The sequence below is a fragment of the Vitis vinifera genome, chromosome 14, assembly GCF_030704535.1.
Source record: "Vitis vinifera cultivar Pinot Noir 40024 chromosome 14, ASM3070453v1".
Taxonomy (NCBI): Eukaryota; Viridiplantae; Streptophyta; class Magnoliopsida; order Vitales; family Vitaceae; genus Vitis; species Vitis vinifera.
In genome coordinates, this window is record NC_081818.1 from 27,679,935 (window position 1) to 27,698,301 (window position 18,367).

The 18,367-nt window shown below is 35.7% G+C and overlaps 1 protein-coding gene across 5 annotated transcripts; it reads left to right on the top strand.

Annotated features, from left to right (window-relative positions):
- The first annotated feature begins 1,431 nt into the window (after window positions 1–1,431).
- On the top strand, window positions 1,432–18,224 carry LOC100259303 (gamma-tubulin complex component 2). Of its 5 annotated transcripts, none has more exons than XM_019225048.2 (22): window positions 1,432–1,831; window positions 2,028–2,127; window positions 2,608–2,660; window positions 2,870–2,918; window positions 3,638–3,772; window positions 4,354–4,485; window positions 12,611–12,694; window positions 12,773–12,871; window positions 13,041–13,132; window positions 13,971–14,043; window positions 14,126–14,278; window positions 14,374–14,493; window positions 14,644–14,697; window positions 15,446–15,529; window positions 15,683–15,757; window positions 15,852–15,980; window positions 16,307–16,432; window positions 16,527–16,634; window positions 16,909–16,971; window positions 17,124–17,198; window positions 17,531–17,733; window positions 17,815–18,224. In XM_019225048.2, the coding sequence occupies exons 2-22, from the start codon at window positions 2,050–2,052 to the stop codon at window positions 17,939–17,941; spliced, it is 2,112 nt and encodes a 703-aa protein (XP_019080593.1). In that variant the 5' UTR covers window positions 1,432–1,831; window positions 2,028–2,049; the 3' UTR covers window positions 17,942–18,224. The 5 variants fall into 5 exon arrangements, with proteins under 5 accessions (XP_019080593.1, XP_059598854.1, XP_019080594.1 ...); XM_059742871.1 differs by having other exon boundaries at window positions 2,873–2,918; XM_019225049.2 differs by having other exon boundaries at window positions 1,432–1,731.
- The last annotated feature ends 143 nt before the right edge of the window (window positions 18,225–18,367 follow it).

An 18,367-nucleotide genomic window follows, 5' to 3' on the forward strand; every position in this document is an offset into this window, starting at 1 on the left:
AGAAATGAGAAATTAAATATCCGTTAGATAATTATTTTTAAAAACAGTTATAAAAAAAATTTTAAAAATAATTTTTGAAAATGGTTATTTGATGTTTTATATAAAAAAGGTTTATTTAGAAAACTAACATGTTTTTAAATATGCTTTAAAAATAATTTTGGGAGAATTATGTTTTGGGGGTAGATGGGCCCCCAAATTAACAAAATGTCCATATAACTCTTCAAATTAAGTCGAAGGATATGAAATAGTAACGAACAAATATACCATTTAATAACACATATAAAATATTTTATAAAATTAAGTTAAATAAAAATTTTTCAATAATTTTTTTTTCAAAAATACTAAATTAAATAAAAGTAGTTTTCAAAAATATTAAATTAAATAAAAGTATTTTTAAAATATATATAAATAAATAAATTTATTTTAAAAAATATTAAATTAAATAAATTTATTTTTATAAAATATTAAATTAAATAAATTTATTTTTAAAAAATATTAAATTACATAAAAGTATTTTTTTTAAATATTAAATTAAAAAAAAATATTTTAAAAAAATATTAAATTAAATAAAAGTATTTTTCAAAAATATTAATTTTTTTCTCAAAATCAACAAAGTGCATTTTTTGAAATACTGAAGGATAATATCCTTCAAATCAATTTCTATACTTTCATTGGGTATTGGGCTCAATTTGAAAAGTTACATGAACCTTTTGTTAATTTGGGGGTTCATCTACCCCCAAAACATAATTCTCCCAATAATTTTTATGTCTAATATTTTATTTTCAATAATTCTACATATTTATTTTTAAAAATAATTTTTAAAAATAAGTGAAAATAATAAAAAATAATTAAAATATATTATCTGAAATTTGCTTTAGAGAACATAATTTTTTTCTAAAAAAAAATTATAAAAATCATTTTTTAAGAATAATTTTTTAAAACGGTTTTATGATGATTTGTATGACAAAAATATGATTGAAAAACTAAAATATTTTTAATATTTTTAAAAATAATTTTGATATTTAGTATTTTATTTTTAATAATTCTACATATTTATATATTTATTTATTTTTAAATAATTATTATAAAATAAATAAAAATATAGAAAATAACTAAAAAAATATTATCTAAAATAATATTTTATTATAAAAAATTATTTTTGAAAATAGTTTTCAAACAAACCTGTACCAAAAACACCGTATTACTATTGATAATGAATTCAAATAATAGTGAATAATCGAGTCACTGATAGAATAATAACAAAATTTAGTACTTGATTCGAGGTCCTATTTTTTGTTTACGGTTTTAAAATTTAGAATCTATAAAAAAAAATATCAACAATTTATTTGTATTTCTTACTTTTGAAATTTAGCGGCAAACTTTTAGAAATAAAAATATCAAGGATTTATGGTAATTCTTAAAATTTTTAAACAGATTTAAAATTCAGGGGAAAAAGGTAGACCCTAACCCTCAACAGAACTGCCTCTCAGATTGCCGGTCACTTTGATGCCTTATTCTTCTCGGATCATCGTCGAGCTCTGCTTGGAAGAGTAGGCTTTATCGCAGTGAAGATATCTCTGCACTCGCTCAACACCACTAGTTGGAGCTCACATTTTCTCTTCGGCCGGCGTATTTTTTCGTTTCGGATCATTCGGATCTCTGAGTGGGGATGATCGCGATAACACGCAGAGAAGTTTGAATGTGGCGGTGGAGAACGAAGGAGGACGTATAGTAAAATCCCGTGCAATTTTGTTTTAAATTCTACTCAAACGAGGGAAATGCGGATCTTCTGATAAGAGACCGTGGATATAGCTTTCAAATTTGAAAGCAGGTTGCGAAATTAAAAGATATTGTAAAAAAAAGAAAAATATATATTTATTAAAAATCAAGAGGAAAATAGCCTTTGAAACGCACCGTTTCACCAGAAGGCCCGGACTGTGGCCTCTGCAATTCAGTTCTTCTCACTGATCTTTCTAGGTTGCTCTGCGTCATTGATGTGATTTTCAAATTCATTGCTGGTTTTTTAGGGTTCTTAATTGGATATTTTCAATGGATGCAACTTCGTCGTGCCCCTCAACTCCTCGGTGGAACGTGGAGAGACCCTTCCTCACTGGCAGATTTCACCAGGTTCCGCACTCCTTTCTTTTTGTCTCTTTGATCCGTTTGGTTCGTGATAAAATGCGGGAACATGAAAATAGACAAGATTCTTAATGTTGTGTTTGTTCATTATTTTCAAAACTAATATAACTTAACCTAAGTCAACTATTTTAGTTTCATTAAATGTTTCCCCCAATATTTTGGGAACAAAAACAACAAATTATTTCATCTTCTTCAGTTTTCCTGGCAACCAAACGTGTTTTTTGGGTCTGTACTGGTTCTCAAGAATGGGGAAAAGAGTTAAAGAAAATTAAAAGTGTGAAAAAATGAACAAAATAGGGAGTCGTGACATTATCTAGTTAAGCTGAAAATTCTGTTTTCTTGGAGTTAAATGGCATAAAGAGGATGACTTAATTAATTCTAATTACATTTTCCCCTTTTTCTTGCTAACCAAACCTGACATAAATTCTCACAAAATTCTAAGTTCTGATTATTTGGTTATTGCTTCAGGAAACAAAGTCACGACACAGCGAAGCAAAAGGCTTTTCCATGGATTCATTGAAGTATGGATTTGATTTTTTGTTGATGTTAATTAATCAAGTTTCGTGCCAACTTTTTTCATGCACACACATGCCCCTTTTTTTTTTCTTGGATGAAAGATTTTAGCTCTCAAACGATTCGCCTTTGTATAGTATCATCATTGTGTATGCGTCTGTGCACATTCCTAAAATATGGATCTCATTTTTTTTTTCTCTTTTGTTTTTTCCTGAAGCAGTACTGGATTGGAAAAGGCCATAGCCTGTTACCATGCTTCAGTTCAGGTATATTTTATAGCCATATCATCAAGGATATAGTGTAAACGTGTGTCTGAGTTGTTTATTTCGTGATTTGTTGTTTTACCAATCAAAAAAATATTGTGGTTTGTTGATTCTGGTAAGCTTTACAAGTCAAACTGTTGCACCATCTATGCATCCATATATCTCCTATTAGTTGGTTCATGATCTTCACGAGTTGTGAATCTTGTGATACTTTGACCATTAAGTGTTCACAAAGAAACAGGCGTGTTGAAACAGAAAAGATATGTTTAATTTAGTATAACAGAGGTGTTTTTAGTGGTTGCCCCGTGTGCTCATGCTGTGTGTTTATGGGCTTGCATTTTTTTTCATACGATGGAACAAGATTGTAAAATCATTTTTTATCCATTTTTTAGTTTGACCCTACAAAAGGTTTTATTTGAATACATGGTGATAAATAGATTCTTGGCATGCTAATAAGCATATCTGTCTCAGTCAATATTTAGTATTTACACATTAAAATGCAATTGAAATTCATTTTTTTCTGTTTTTATGTAGTCTGGTTAATTTTTAAAGCACAGAAAATGCTACTGTACTGCAGATTAAATGTCAAGTTAACATAAACTCTCAACAGTTCTGTTTAAAATGGTGGGCAACCTTAAGGATATGCTGCTGTTGCTTAACTTGGTTGTAGTTTTTGTGCACTTTATAAGTATTGTAGTAATGATTTGTTTGTCATTGTATAGGAACTCATTGTTATCGATGATCTCCTGTCTGCTTTGGTTGGAATTGAAGGACGGTATATTTCAATCAAAAGGTTCCGTGGAAAGGAGTTTGATGTTACATTCCAGATTGATGCGTCTATGGATTTAGCACTTCAGGTAAGAATTTCATTAAGTAGCTATTATACCACATTAGCAATTGTTTTATTGTATCATATTGTTAATAATGTTCTTGTTGGACCATCCCCTTTGACGTGTATCTTATGTCATGCTTTCATTATGAAGCTTATCATGGGCTTCTTAGGCAGGTGTATGCAAATACAATTGAAAAGCCATTTGAGCCAAACAAGTTTAAACTAATATAGTAAACTGCTCTTTCATAGAATACTCTGTTCTGTTGGGGGATGGAACTGCAGAAATTTATGGAAGTTTTATTCTTTAACACTAGTCTGGATCACACAAGGTTCTAAACTTCATTTCAGCTTTTTATGGCTAGTGATTCTGGAAGTAGACCCGATCTTTTGAAAGTTTGAAGGAACTTTTAGAATTTAAAACATTATTATAGAAATGAAAACACTTAGCAAAGTGCTTGATGAATACAATAATTCACCAACTGGAGTATTTTGAGACTCAAAAGTCTGCAAAAATGAAGTATTTAATCAAGAACTACTAGATACTATTCCTGAATTGGGTCTTACTTTAAATGGTTGTTGAGCTTACCGAGTCATATATTATTGCAGGAATTGGCAAAGCGGATATTCCCTCTATGCGAGAGCTTTTTGTTGATTAATCAGTTTGTTGAGTCGAGGTCTCAGTTCAAGACTGGCTTGGTTAATCACGCCTTTGCTGCTGCACTGAGGGCATTCCTTCTAGTAGGTCTTTTGCATTGTAAATCATTTGATTTTCTTATGTTGTGTATGGTTCAAAATGTGTTATTTCCTTTAACACGTAGTTGGAATGATTGCTATTCTCAACAAATATTTGTTTGATTGTTGTTCAAGAAGTGGACCATCTTATCTGTGGAAAGTGAAAATAATTAGGTCTGATTTATTTTTGCTGAATATACCATTATTTATATATATATTTATGATTCATACACCAGCTAAAAGTGAAGGGGAAAGTAAAGGAAACTTTAACGGGTTTTAAAATTTCTAAAAAGAAACAATATCTTTGAGCATGCATTCAGCACTTGTTGACTCACTGAGCATCAATTTTACATGGCAAACTAATCTATCAGTTCCCCATAGCATGAGATTAGTAACTGCAGAATTACTAAACCCACCAAAAAATAAGTTGAAAAGACTTATGAGCACCCAAGGTCCTGCAAAAAAATAAAATAAAATCGGCATAAACACCTCCAAGATTGAAATCATTCTATAATCATATCTTTATTGAGACTAGTTGGTCTGGGAAGCGTATGGCCAGTTATGCTGCATTACTTAGAAATTCATTGCCCTGAAATATTCTTAAATTATTATATTGTACCATTTCCTTAGGTGCTTTTTTCCTATTCACAGGGATGTTTGGTATTGATTTCTTATTAATGTCAAGAACATTGGTTGTTTTGAACTGACTATAATTTTAGTTTTGTAGAAGATATCTTCCTTTGTTTGGAGAATGTTATGTTGTTGGTTGAGTTTCTATTTGTTAAAACAGCAAGTATATTATTGTTTTTACAATGCAAAACAGTTATAGTAGATTTGTGGCTGCCAGCCCACAATTACTCACAAATTATTATGGTACAGAACAACATTGAAGTAGTAGCATTGTTTCATATTTATGTTCATTTGATGCCTTTTAGTCCCCAATGTAAAAAAATTCATTTCATTTTTTGAACATAGAAACCCTGTTAGTTGTATGTTGTTATGTTCATGAGTTCATCCTATAGGGTATGATTTAAGTCTATCCAAGATCCTCATTCACGGTTGTCAAAATGAGTATTGCGTTATTGATGTCTATATTTCTTGTATTGTTTCATATCAATAAGATACACCTAATATTTCAGTAAAGAGAAAAACAAAATGCTTTTCTCCTATTCACAGGGATGTTTGATATTGATTGCTTATTAATGTCAAGAACATTGGTTATTTTGAATTGACTATAATTTTAGTTTTGTAGAAGACATCTTCCTTTGTTTGGAGAATGTTATGTTGTTGGTTGTGTTTCTATTTATTTAAATGGCAATTATATCATTGTTTTTACAATGCAAAACAGTTATAGTAGATTTGTGGCTACCAGCCAACAATTATTCACAAATTATTATGGTGCAGAACAACATTGAAGTAGTAGCATTGTTTCATATTTATGTTCATTTGATGCTTTTTAGTCCCCAAGGTAAAAAAATTCATTTCATTTTTTGAACATAGAAAACCTGTTAGTTGTATGTTGTTATGTTCATGAGTTCATCCCGTAGGGTACAATTTAAGTCTATCCAAGACCCTTATTCACAATTGTCAAAATGAGTAGTGCATTATTTGTGTCTCTATTTCTTGTATTGTTTCATATCAATAAGATACACATGTTTTAGTAAAGAGAAAAACAAAATAAGAAGATACATTGAACATATGTAAATGAGTTTAGAGGATGACACATAGCAACTTGTAACCACTTACAGGAAACATTTAGTGATTGAGATGTTTATATTTAATACTGAAGAATTTCTGAATTCCTTTATTGATAATTTAGGTACACACCATACACATATATATACACAAATGACTGAATAAGAAAATATCAATCTAGCTTGATTCTCTCCTAAAATTAGGAAACTGAATCATCCTAAATGATCTCTCCTTTTTTATTCCTATAAAACTTTCCTAAATTAAAACCCCTAACTTTGAATGCCAAATTTCAACACTCCCCCTCAAGCTGGAGAATATATATCATATAATCCCAGCTTGCAAGTTAAGTCTTCGAAGTTAGGCCTAGGTAAAGCTTTGGTGAGGATGTCTGCGGTTTGGTGCTTGGTAGGAACATAGTTCAATTTAACCGTCTCACTAGTCACCTTCTCTGTGATGAAGTGTCTGTCAATCTCAACATGCTTAGTCCTGTCATGATGCACGGGGTTCTTTGCTATGCTTATAGCTGCCTGATTATCACACATCATCAGAATTGGAGATGAACTCGTTTGTCCCAGTTCACTAAGAACCCTTTTTATCCAAATCCATTCACAGATTCCCTGTGCAAGAGCTCTGTACTCAGCTTCTGCACTACTTCTGGCTACAACTGATTGCTTCTTACTCCTCTAGGTAACAAGATTTCCCCAGACAAAAGAACAATATCCAGAAGTGGACCGCCTGTCAATGATGTTTCCTGCCCAATCCGCATCTGAGTATACTTCAGTGTCACGGTTCTCTGTCTTTCTGAAGAATAGACCTTTCCCTGGTGTCATTTTTAAATATCTAAGAATCCTGTAGACTGCTTCCATGTGTTCCTCAGTGGGGCTGTGCATGAATTGACTTACAGCACTCACTGCAAAGCCAATATCTGGCCGAGTGTGTGAGAGATAAATCAAGCGCCCGACAAGCCGCTGATATCTCCCCTTGTCTACAGGTGTACTTTCTTTCTCGATACCAAGTTTCTTCTGACTATCCATAGGAGTATCAATTGGTTTGCATCCAAGCATACCGGTCTCCTTAAGAAGATCGAGTATGTATTTTCTTTGAGAGACTACAATTCCCTTCCTTGATCTAGCCACTTCCATACCAAGGAAATATTTCAAATTTCCAAGGTCTTTAACTTCAAACTCTTCTGACAAATACTTCTTCAACTTCTGTAATTCCTCCATAGCATTCCCAGATAGAATAATATCATCGACATAGACTATCAATATGGCCATTTTCCCGGCATGAGACTTCTTGACAAATAGAGTATGATCAGCCTGACCTTGTTTGTAGCCCAGCTTCAGGACTGCTTTTGTGAATCTATCAAACCAGGCTTGGGGAGATTGTTTAAGGCCGTACAAGGATTTTTGGAGTTTGCAAACCTGATTCTTTGCCATACTTTCTTCGAAACCAGGTGGTATTTCCATGTAGACTTCCTCTTCTAGGTCACCATTTAGAAACGCATTTTTTATGTCCAGTTGTTGCAAGCACCAATCTTGATTGACAGCCAATGAGAGAAGAATCCTGATAGTGTTCAGTTTTGCAACAGGAGCAAAAATCTCCTGATAGTCTATCCCATAGGATTGTGTAAACCCTCTAGCTACCAAACGAGCCTTGAATCTCTCGACTGATCCATCTGCTTTGTATTTTATGGTGAAAATCCACTTGCACCCCACGGGCCTCTTCCCAACCGGCAAATCTGTGATAGTCCACGTCCCATTCTTCTCAAGTGCATCAATCTCATCTTGTACTGCCTTCTTCCATTTTGAAATTTTGAATGCCTCTTGTATTGTGTTGGGAACCTGAGTATCATCAAGAGAAGTAGCAAATGCTCTGTAAGATGGTGATAGCCCTTCATACGTAACATAATTCCCAATTGGATGATCTGTACATCTCCTAACACCCTTCCTCAATGCAATCGGCAGAGTAGAATCATCAATGCTGGGAATTAACACCTCTTCAGCCCTATCCTCACCTATGTTCTCTTCAGGAAGACTTGAATTGGAGTCAATATATTGGCCACATGTTGACTGTGATCCGTGCTCTAATTCCTGTCTTTTCCTCCTCCTGATGTAAACTTGTAAGTTCTCATTAGCAAGTTGTGGGGCTATAGCTTGAATAGGCATGGGAGACTGGATGGTCATGGGAGAAGGAACATTTGTGTGTTGGGCTGGCTGGACTGATGACGGCATGGGTGTGGACAACTCAGTGGGCGCGAATTGGGAAGGATTTGGTGACTTTGAGTGAAAAGAAGGTACACCCTCAAGAAGAGACTCCCAAACTTGATGTTCATTCATGCTCTCCCCCTGAACATGAGATTTGGGATAGAAGAAGACATGTTCAAAGAAAGAGACGTCCATGGTGGTGTAAAATCTTTTGTTGGTTGGAGAATAGCATTTGTACCCTTTTTGGGTTGGAAAATACCCTAGGAAAATGCACTTATTTGCTCGAGGAGCAAATTTGCTACGATTTTGAGGATACACATGAACGAATGCCGTGCAACCAAATACTTTGAGTGGTAAATCAGAAGAGGCTGCACGGGTGTGAGGAAATTGTTCAAGAAAAGTTGACGTGGGGATTGAAAGGTAAGCACTCTGGATGGCATACGGTCAATCAAATAGGTAGCTGTGAGAATAGCTTCCCCCCAGAAATAGTTTGGAACATTAGAGGAAAATATAAGGCACCGGGCAACCTCCAAGAGATGTCTATTCTTGCGTTCAGCCACCCCATTTTGTTGTGGGGTGTCAACGCAAGAACTTATGTGGATAATGCCGTGATTTTGAAGATAAGTACTGAGACTACTAGTAAAGTATTCCTTTGCATTATCTGACTTGAGGACTTGAATTTTGGAATTGAATTGATTTTGAACCATAAGATTGAAGGTTTGAAAAATGTGCCCGACCTCTGACTTTTCTTTCATAAGGAAAACCCATGTTACCCGTGTATGATCATCAACGAATGTCACAAACCATCGAGTGCCAGACATATTTTTTATCCGAGAGGGACCCCACACATCACTATGTACCAGAGAGAAAACAGTCGAAGGTTTGTATGGGATTTGAGGATATACTGTTCGAGTATGCTTTGCAAGCTGACAAATTTCACAGTGATAAGATGCTGGATTTTTATTGATAAATAATTTGGGAAACAATTTTTCAAGGTAAACAAAGCTAGGATGACCAAGGCGATAGTGTAACATTATAATCTCACTATCTTTATTGACCTTAGAATTTGACACAGAATTGAAAGACTCTAACATACTCTGAGACTGTACGCAACTTGCTTGAGAGACTTGGTTTGAGAATTGGCCACATGAGAGGAGGTAGAGCCCGGAACACAGTTCAGCACTGCCAATCATCTTCCCCGATTTCAAGTCCTGAAAAACACACGAGTTTGGATAGAATTTAGTAACACATTGGAGATCACGGACCAATTTGCTAATGGACAAAAGATTACAATCCAAGTTTGGAACATGGAGGACAGAGTCAAGATATAAGTCTTTAGTAAGTTTTATAGAACCTGTCCCGACAATTTTTGACTTTGAACCATTAGCAATATGGACGGATGAATGACCATTACTTGGCTTGTAATTTTGAAGAATGGCAGCATCTCCTGTCATGTGATCAGAAGCACCTGTGTCCACTATCCACGGGTTCATTCCTCCTCGATTAGCAGTGAGGGTTATCCTGGTAGTACTGCCACTGCCAACTTGGCTTAATAGTTTCTGTAGCATCTCCATCTGCTCTTTGTTGAATGGACTCGGCTCGGGAACAGATGTGCTCTCAGAGTTGGCAGCCACGTGTGCTCTGCCATCTCTGTCAGACTGTGGCTTTGGTTTCCAGTCAGCCGGTTTGCCATGAAGCTTCCAGCAAGCCTCCTTATAATGGCCTGGTTTCTTACAATAATCACACCAAGGCCTATCCCGTTTCTGACGATCTCCACCACTACTATTAAATGACCGAGCAGCAAGGGCAGAGGCATTCAATGTTGGGGCAGGTTGCTCTTTGGATCCCATCATCACTTTCTTTCTACTTTCTTCACGCCTAACCTCTGAAAAAGCCTCCCTGAGACTTGGAAGGGGTTTAATGCCCATGATTCGGCCTCTAACATCATCCAATTCCCTGTTTAGTCCTAGGAAAAACTTGAACAGTCTCTTTTGTTCCACAATTTTCCTGTATGTTGCTGCATCATCCGAACATTTCCATGAGTGAGTCTCGAATAAGTCAAGTTGCTGCCAATACCTTGTGAGTGTGTTGTAATACTGAGTAACTGACTGCTCTCCTTGGCGGAAGTCATGTAAGGCTGATTCAATCTGAAAAAGTTCTGAAGTATTTTCAGAACTTGAGTAAGTTTCTTTGGCTGCATCCCAGATGTCCTTTGCAGTCCTAAACAGCAAAAATTTTTCACCTATGTCATTGTTCATGGAATTGATAAGCCATGACATGATCATGCTGTTTTCAATCTTCCACTTCCTGAAACCCGGTTCTGTAGTTTCTGGCATGGCTGCTTCTCCAGTGAGGTACTCATCCTTTCCTTTACCGCAAATGAACAGCAACACAGATTGTGACCATTGTAAATAGTTATGGCCATTTAATTTGTGTCCTGTGATGAGAATAGGAGAGGAATCACTGCCACTAAGGTTTGGAATTTCAGATCTGCCCCCTGATTCTGGTGACGTGACGCTGGATACTTGTGATGATGCCATTCCGTATTTTGTCATGGACCGGAAAGGTAGAAGAACACTTCCCAAGGCACGTGCAGGGATTGGAGTTGAGAAAAAATAGCCGGAGGACGCCGGAAAAACTGATCGGAGGGCCCGCGGAGGCAAAAGAACCCCAAAAGAGGCACGTGCAGGGCTCGGATGGCAGAAACAGGTAAGAAGGGTGGCCGGTCGGCGTCAGGCGAGCCTGGAGGAGGAAGCGTGTCCCCGGAAAGTGGCTCACGCGCCCTCATGCGCCGGCGCGTGAGATGCAGTCGCAGGCCGGAAAATTGCGCGTGGTCGGCGTGTGGATGGTTTTCTGGCTCCGGTGCTTTGGGAAAAATTGGAGATCTCCTCCAGGCGGTCCTTGCGGTGTAGAAAAAATCGTCGCCGGCGGTGAATATTATCTGACGACGATTCAACCGACCGGAAAACGTTTTCTCCCTTGGCTCTGAGAACAGGGACTGATAACCGGAATGAGAGATGACCAGAGAGAGATGGTCGGATTGAGAGATGGCCAGAGAGATTTGGCCGGAATGAATGATGGCCTGAATAAGAGGTGGCCAGAAGGGATTAGGGTTTCAGAAACCTGGCTCTGATACCATGAAGAATTTCTGAATTCCTTTATTGATAATTTAGGTACACACCATACACATATATATACACAAATGACTGAATAAGAAAATATCAATCTAGCTTGATTCTCTCCTAAAATTAGGAAACTGAATCATCCTAAATGATCTCTCCTTTTTTGTTCCTATAAAACTTTCCTAAATTAAAAACCCTAACTTTGAATGCCAAATTTCAACAAATACCAATAAACAAAGTGAAGGTTAGTCGAGGTTAACATTTTGCTGCATTGATTTGTAACTGTAGACAAACTAGAAATGTCATAAAATAATGATTTGTTCTCAATAAAAAATGAACCATGTCTAAGTAGAATTGCCAATTTTCATAGCTCTACTCTATAATTTTTATAATGCATTAAATGTTGATTAAGTTTCAAGTTCCAACTTTTAAGTTCATTAAATTTCATCATCAATGTCAAAGTCCAGGTAGGTTCAACTTTTTAAAGGAAAATCTTTCCTCGGTTGTCATGTAGAGAGAATTTTGAAATCTTGCATCATTGAAATATGGTGTAAAGAAAAGTTTTTTTTCCCCTTATGTATTTATATTGATAATATGAAAACAAGATGCAAAAGAAGATATCTTGATAATTGTCACCAAAAATCTGAAACAACGTGTAGATTTTTAATTTTGGAAAGAAGTTTTCAATTGCTTTCCCTCAACCCCCCTCTCTAAAACTGTTAAAATAGTCAAAATTATGAACATATTGTTTTAACCTACTTATCATGTACAGCAAACAAAAGAAAAATCTTTGAAAACTTTCTCCAGAGGTGGATCTAAAGCAACATGTAGCTTTCTTTACTGAAAGAAACTTTAGATTGGTTATATCATATTATGTGGAGTGTGTTACTCAAAGAAAAAGATATGTTCATGTGAAGTGTATCATTTTATGCCAATATGTTATAGTATTGCATGATTTGTATCATATTTATTCTGTGTGATATTAGCAACTACTTTTATAAATTTTATTGATTTCTTCATGCAAGTCCTTGTGGGGAGGGCTGTGCGATTGCCAGGCAATGCCTTTTTGCTCTTACATTATTGAAGTGGTTTTCCTCCTTTGATCAGGATTATCAGGCCATGGTTGCACAGCTTGAACACCAATTCCGTCTTGGAAGACTTTCCATCCAAGGGTTGTGGTTTTACTGTCAGGTTTGGACTTGTCTTAAATCAATGCAACTACTTTTAGGATCTTAAACTCATTTGTTTTTTTTTTTCCATTTGTTGCAGCCAATGATGGGGTCAATGCTAGCTTTATCCACTGTGATACACAAGGCTTCAGCCAATAATTTTATGGGTTCTGCAGTTCTTAACCTCTTGCAAAGCCAGGCAAAACCTTCTCTTTTATTTTCTTTGATACAGATTCACATATATATTCTTTTGTTGGGATAAAAATGCTTACACTTGAGTTTTGATTTTAGTTAACTTCCTTATTGGTTTAGCTCTGAAATATTTATTTTAGTTTCCATAGTAACTATGATCATTTCACTATTTTCAGGCCAAAGCTATGGCTGGTGATAATGCAGTGAGGTCATTGCTGGAAAAGATGACACAATGTGCTAGCTCTGCTTATCTTGGCATATTAGAAAGGTGGTCTTAGCATGCATGCCTTGAATGTTTTTGTTGTTGTTAGCATCCACAATGTTACCCTGGATCATGTGTCTGTGAGTTTTATTTGATATAATCCTGGATTTCAAATTTTATATCCAGTTACTTAGTAGAGCAGATATATAATGCTCAACGTTCTGCAATGAGGTATATACATGTTGTCTGTGCCGTGTGGGTTTGACCATTTAGCCAATCATTGGCCTATTTGAGAAGTTTCCTAATAATTGTTCCATTCATGACAGATAGAGAAGACATCTTTTCCTGGTTGGGTAGATGGAAGTTCTAATTTTCAATTTTATTATTGTAGTAAATAATATTCAATTTGTAAGAGTATTTAATATTCAAATTTTTTTTATGAATTTAGAATAAAAATAAAAAATTAAAATATTTTTTCTCAAAATGGAGTTAGCCTCGACAATGGTTGCTTGCCATTTTGATTTGAGTTATAGCAATTGCACTTTTACTTGTTGACTTGCAGTCGGTTTTCACTTACTCGATGTGGATAAAGGTATTTGAGATTTCTTTTGGAACTCATGGCTCAGCACAATTTCTACATTTTTCTTAGGTAGTTAATAACTTGTAACTCATATTACAGAATTAAGAAGTGTAAGCAACTCTTCAAAAAATGATGGTTTAAAATAATCAGTTACATTTTCAATATGAAAGTGTTTAAATTTCAACTTGAGGTTATTGCCACACAGTCGAAGTGGAAAAAAAAAATCTTATATTTGAGCATCTTCTGTTCTCAGCCCTTGCATCATCATTTTATGATCCACTTTGATTGATGTTTTTTTTCTAATGGAATTGCATTGATTTGTAGGTGGGTCTATGAAGGAGTGATTGATGATCCTTATGGTGAATTTTTCATTGCTGAGAACAAATCTCTTCAAAAGGTATATTGACTCTATCCACAAGTTTGTATATAGAGTTTGTGCATCGGAATCTCAGATGTGTATCTGTTCTCAATTTTAATAGGAGAGCCTCACTCAGGATTATGATGCCAAGTATTGGGGACAGCGATACAGCCTTAAAGATGGTATTCCCAGCTTCCTTGCCAATGCTGCTGGGACAATTTTGACCACTGGAAAATATTTAAATGTCATGAGAGAATGTGGGCACAATGTTCAGGTTTTTTCTTTTCCTTTTTTTTTTCCTGGAAGAATAGTCTTCATTGGCAGCATCAGTAATTTAGTACACATCTTTGACAAGAATGTTACTGATAGGTTCCTGCATCTGAAGATTCCAAATTTATAAGCTTTGGCTCAAACCATCACTATCTTGAGTGTATCAAGGCTGCTTATGAATTTTCCAGCACTGAGCTCTTAAATCTAATCAAAGAAAAGGTGTAGTTCAGTTTATATAAGTAAATAATTTCTATGCACATTTCTTAGACGTATTTCCTATTTCTGCTTCTATCATTGTTTTTAATTGCAATTGCTTTACCTAAGTGCCAACTCTTGTAATTGACAAATATGCTATTTTTGCATCTGTAGTATGATCTTCTGGGAAAGCTGCGGTCTATAAAGCACTATCTTCTTCTTGATCAGGTACATTTGTATACTGACCAATTAGTTCAGAAATGAAAATTGCATGTTTTGATTTATTATCTTGTTGAATTTGGGTTGGCTTTTCCACTTTGTCTGCGCAAATGAGCAAAATATACCCAGTTATCTCAAGCCAAGTCGACTTTGTCAGCTTCTGACATGCATTCTGCACCATAGGTTGAATAAGGTTGGGACTCACCATTAAGTGGACCTGCAATAAAGATATCCTAGGCCAAAAGTCTATGCTGATTGGATGGGTGGTTGCAAACTCTAAAGCCAAGGCATTTGCAAAGTTCCTTAAATTTGCAATCATTTTTCTCAAGTTATGTGGGATAGAAAGCTTGCTAGTTGCTTGGTTTCTAAGTCTAGATCTTGGCATCTGTGCAAGTGTTAATGATTTGGCAATGCTGTGACATACAAGTTAGTAATCCTAAAAGACTTGGTCCTCAATGATTTGTCGTTAGACATCCTGAAACGAGGAGACTAATTCAAGGGAGTGAGATTTGCCATGTGCTCTACATATGTTTCATTTAGGCATGTGGATTTAATCCTGCATGTGTATTGACTTGCAATCAATTCTTCAAACAATTGGTCTTTAGTAAGATTTAGTAACAGTTTGTCTCTGGGGGTGGGTTTTTGTGGGAAGGGGTTGTGCTGGGCTTCTTTCAATGTTGCCGTAGTTTTACCCATGATTAAAATTACCTTGTCAGTTGTGAATGTTGTTTGAATAACTGTCATGATGATAGTGCAGGGTGATTTCCTGGTTCATTTTATGGATATAGCTCGAGATGAGCTTGCTAAGAGGCTTGATGACATTTCTGTGGAGAAACTGCAGGTCTGGGTTTGGTTCTATTTTTTGTTCACTAAATGGCTTGTTAAGCATTTGGGCCTTATTTATTTATTTGTTTTTAATTTAAACTGGGTAAAGAACAATCATGATTGAAGAGTGGAGTAACTCAGACATGTACTTGTATTTTTGACTAAATAGTCTCTTCTAGACCTTGCTTTGCGCACAACAGCAGCTGCAGCAGATCCATGCCATGAGGACTTAACATGTTGTGTGGTAAGCAGCTAACTGTTCTTTGTTTGCATTAAGGTGAAAAACCTATAGTTGAATATGCTTTCCCAATTTCATGACTTCATCGTGTTGCTTGCAGGAAAGGTCTTCTTTGCTTAAAAGATTAGGAACACTCAAAGCCCTCGAAATTAGGAGTTTAGCTGATAGTAATGATCTAAAGGAGCCAGTGAGCATTAGTGGGCTTGAAACATTTTCTTTGAGTTACAAGGTTTGTGATCCTCTTTTTAATAAATTTGTGTATGGGTAACATATCTGCAGAAATTAATGCTCATTGGTGAAAGTTCTTGAAATCTGCTCTCAAACAACATCACTGCCTCTAAAATTTACTGTAGACCATTGTAAAAGCTCAAGTCAAAATAATGTAATGGATAAATTTAAGTTTTGCTTCATGGTGTATCTTTGGCCTAACGATTCTCATTGGTAGGCTCTTTTAAATTTGGGCCTTACCTGTTGTCAACATGTGGGTCTTAACATTGTTGTATCATCTTTACCAGGTGTTGGTAATGGCATTTTTATTTGTTATTCATGTTTCAGGTTCAATGGCCTTTGTCCATTGTTATATCAAGAAAAGCCCTAACAAAATACCAGTTGATTTTCCGCTTCCTTTTTCATTGTAAACATGTAAACCGCCAGCTCTGTGGGGCATGGCAATTGCATCAGGTTTGGAGCCGCTATGTCTTTCACTTAAGTCTGGTCAGATTGTCCTTTTTTCTTCTTTTTTTTCTCCTGATTAGATTGAAATTTATTTCTCCAGGGAGTTCGTGCAATTAACATGCGGGGAACTGCCATCCCTAGATCATCTCTGCTCTGCCGTAGCATGCTTAAATTTATTAATAGTCTTCTGCACTATCTAACATTTGAGGTCGGTTTTATCCCATTACCTTCCACATTTTTGGGAAATGCTTGCATCAATAGACATAATCATTTCTATCCTGCCAAAAGCATGTAACATGATGTTTCCAGAGGGAATGGCAGGGTTTGGACATCTCTTTAGTAGTTAATAAAAATGAACCCTAACTAAAGTTGTTAGTTTCAACTTTTTCGTCTTCTTCTCCTTTCTTTTTTTTTATTCATTTTTATGTGAAGTTACGGTTTGTGGTTTTTCATGATATTACTTTGTTCCTTGTTATTTTCAGGTTCTGGAACCAAATTGGCATGTGATGCACAATAGACTTCAGACTGCAAAGAGCATAGATGAGGTGTGGTCTTCATTCTCTCCTTGTTGGACGTTGATGTCATCTAGATGTTTGATTTTGAAACAAAAGCTACTTGTCCACAGTTCTTCTGCTCGACGAGCAGTGTCATCTAATGTTACGTGAATGTGTGTTTGACATGGGTCTTTCTGAAACAGGTGATCCAATTCCATGATTTTTTCCTCGACAAGTGTCTGAGAGAATGCTTGCTTCTTTTGCCTGAACTCCTCAAGGTTAGTCTTCTCATATATCTTGAGTGGGAAAAATTTTACATAGAGAGGAAAATACCTAGATGGTCACAGTTAGAGATTTTTGACATTTCAAAGAATGGGCCAACTTTTACCATTTAATCTTCAAAATTCTCTCTATTTAGACTTGAGATCTCATTTCAATTGGAGCCCAAATTTACTCAAATTAGAAATTGAAATGTTTGGAATTAATCCAAGAGCATTCATATCGCGTTAATATGATCCATAACCTGACTTTGTTTGCACTGAATCTATGCATTGCTTGCCCTTTTCTGATACTCTTTGTAACTTTTTCTCATTGTTTTCGCAAAGTGCAGAAGGTGGAGAGGTTAAAATCATTATGCCTTCAATATGCATCAGCAACCCAGAGACTAATTTCCTCTTCCGTTGACATTCCCAAATCGGAGGTACCTTCCAAGGGATCTCTTGGATTGGAAAAATCCAAGCAAGGGAAATCAAGAATCCCATCTCGGGTTCTAAAGTTAGCGATCACAAACTCAACGGTTACTGATTCTATTCTGTAAGTCAGATGAAAACAGCATTAAGAGTCTCTCTCTCTCTCTCTCTCTCTCTCTCATTCATTCAAATGAATATCATGCAGTAAATTTGAGAAAGAATTCAATGCTGAGCTTCACAGTCTGGGACCAATTTTGAGCAACAGCGCCCAAGCAGAGCCACATTTGACTCATCTTGCACAGTGGATTCTTGGTGTTGGAAATGAGCAGTAACACCTATAATCTTCCTGCCTCTTTGTTGGACTTCAGGTGATTTCTTGAAATCAAAGGTTCATACCACACCTTTCATGGTGCTAGGCCTTTCAATATTTTATTTTTCGAAAGTATTTGTAACGAAAATATAACATTCCCTTCTGCTCTGATTTTTATCATTAGTGTTGTGGTGAGCAAGGCACTTGAGCTCCTGATACTGGGAGACTTGATTTTTGTGGAATGTGCTGTATCTGTTCATATTCAACTCCTCTGTACTTTTTAAAAAAAATCCTTGGTTATTTTATTTTTCAGGGTCAAGAAATCTCTTTATTCATTTCTTCGTTATTTAAGACTGATGGCACATACAATACTTAAAAGCATGAGCATGTGCATGTACATGTATGGATACAATAAAAATTAAAACAAGAATAAAATTAGAAACTTAGA

Bases quoted from the DNA above. Each gene is read 5' to 3' on its own strand.
- LOC100259303 (XM_019225048.2), top strand. From the start codon at position 2,050: ATGGATGCAACTTCGTCGTGCCCCTCAACTCCTCGGTGGAACGTGGAG. The intron at 2,919-3,637 runs GTATATTTTATA...GTCATTGTATAG, and splicing joins GTTACCATGCTTCAGTTCAG to GAACTCATTGTTATCGATGA. The intron at 3,773-4,353 runs GTAAGAATTTCA...ATATTATTGCAG, and splicing joins CTATGGATTTAGCACTTCAG to GAATTGGCAAAGCGGATATT.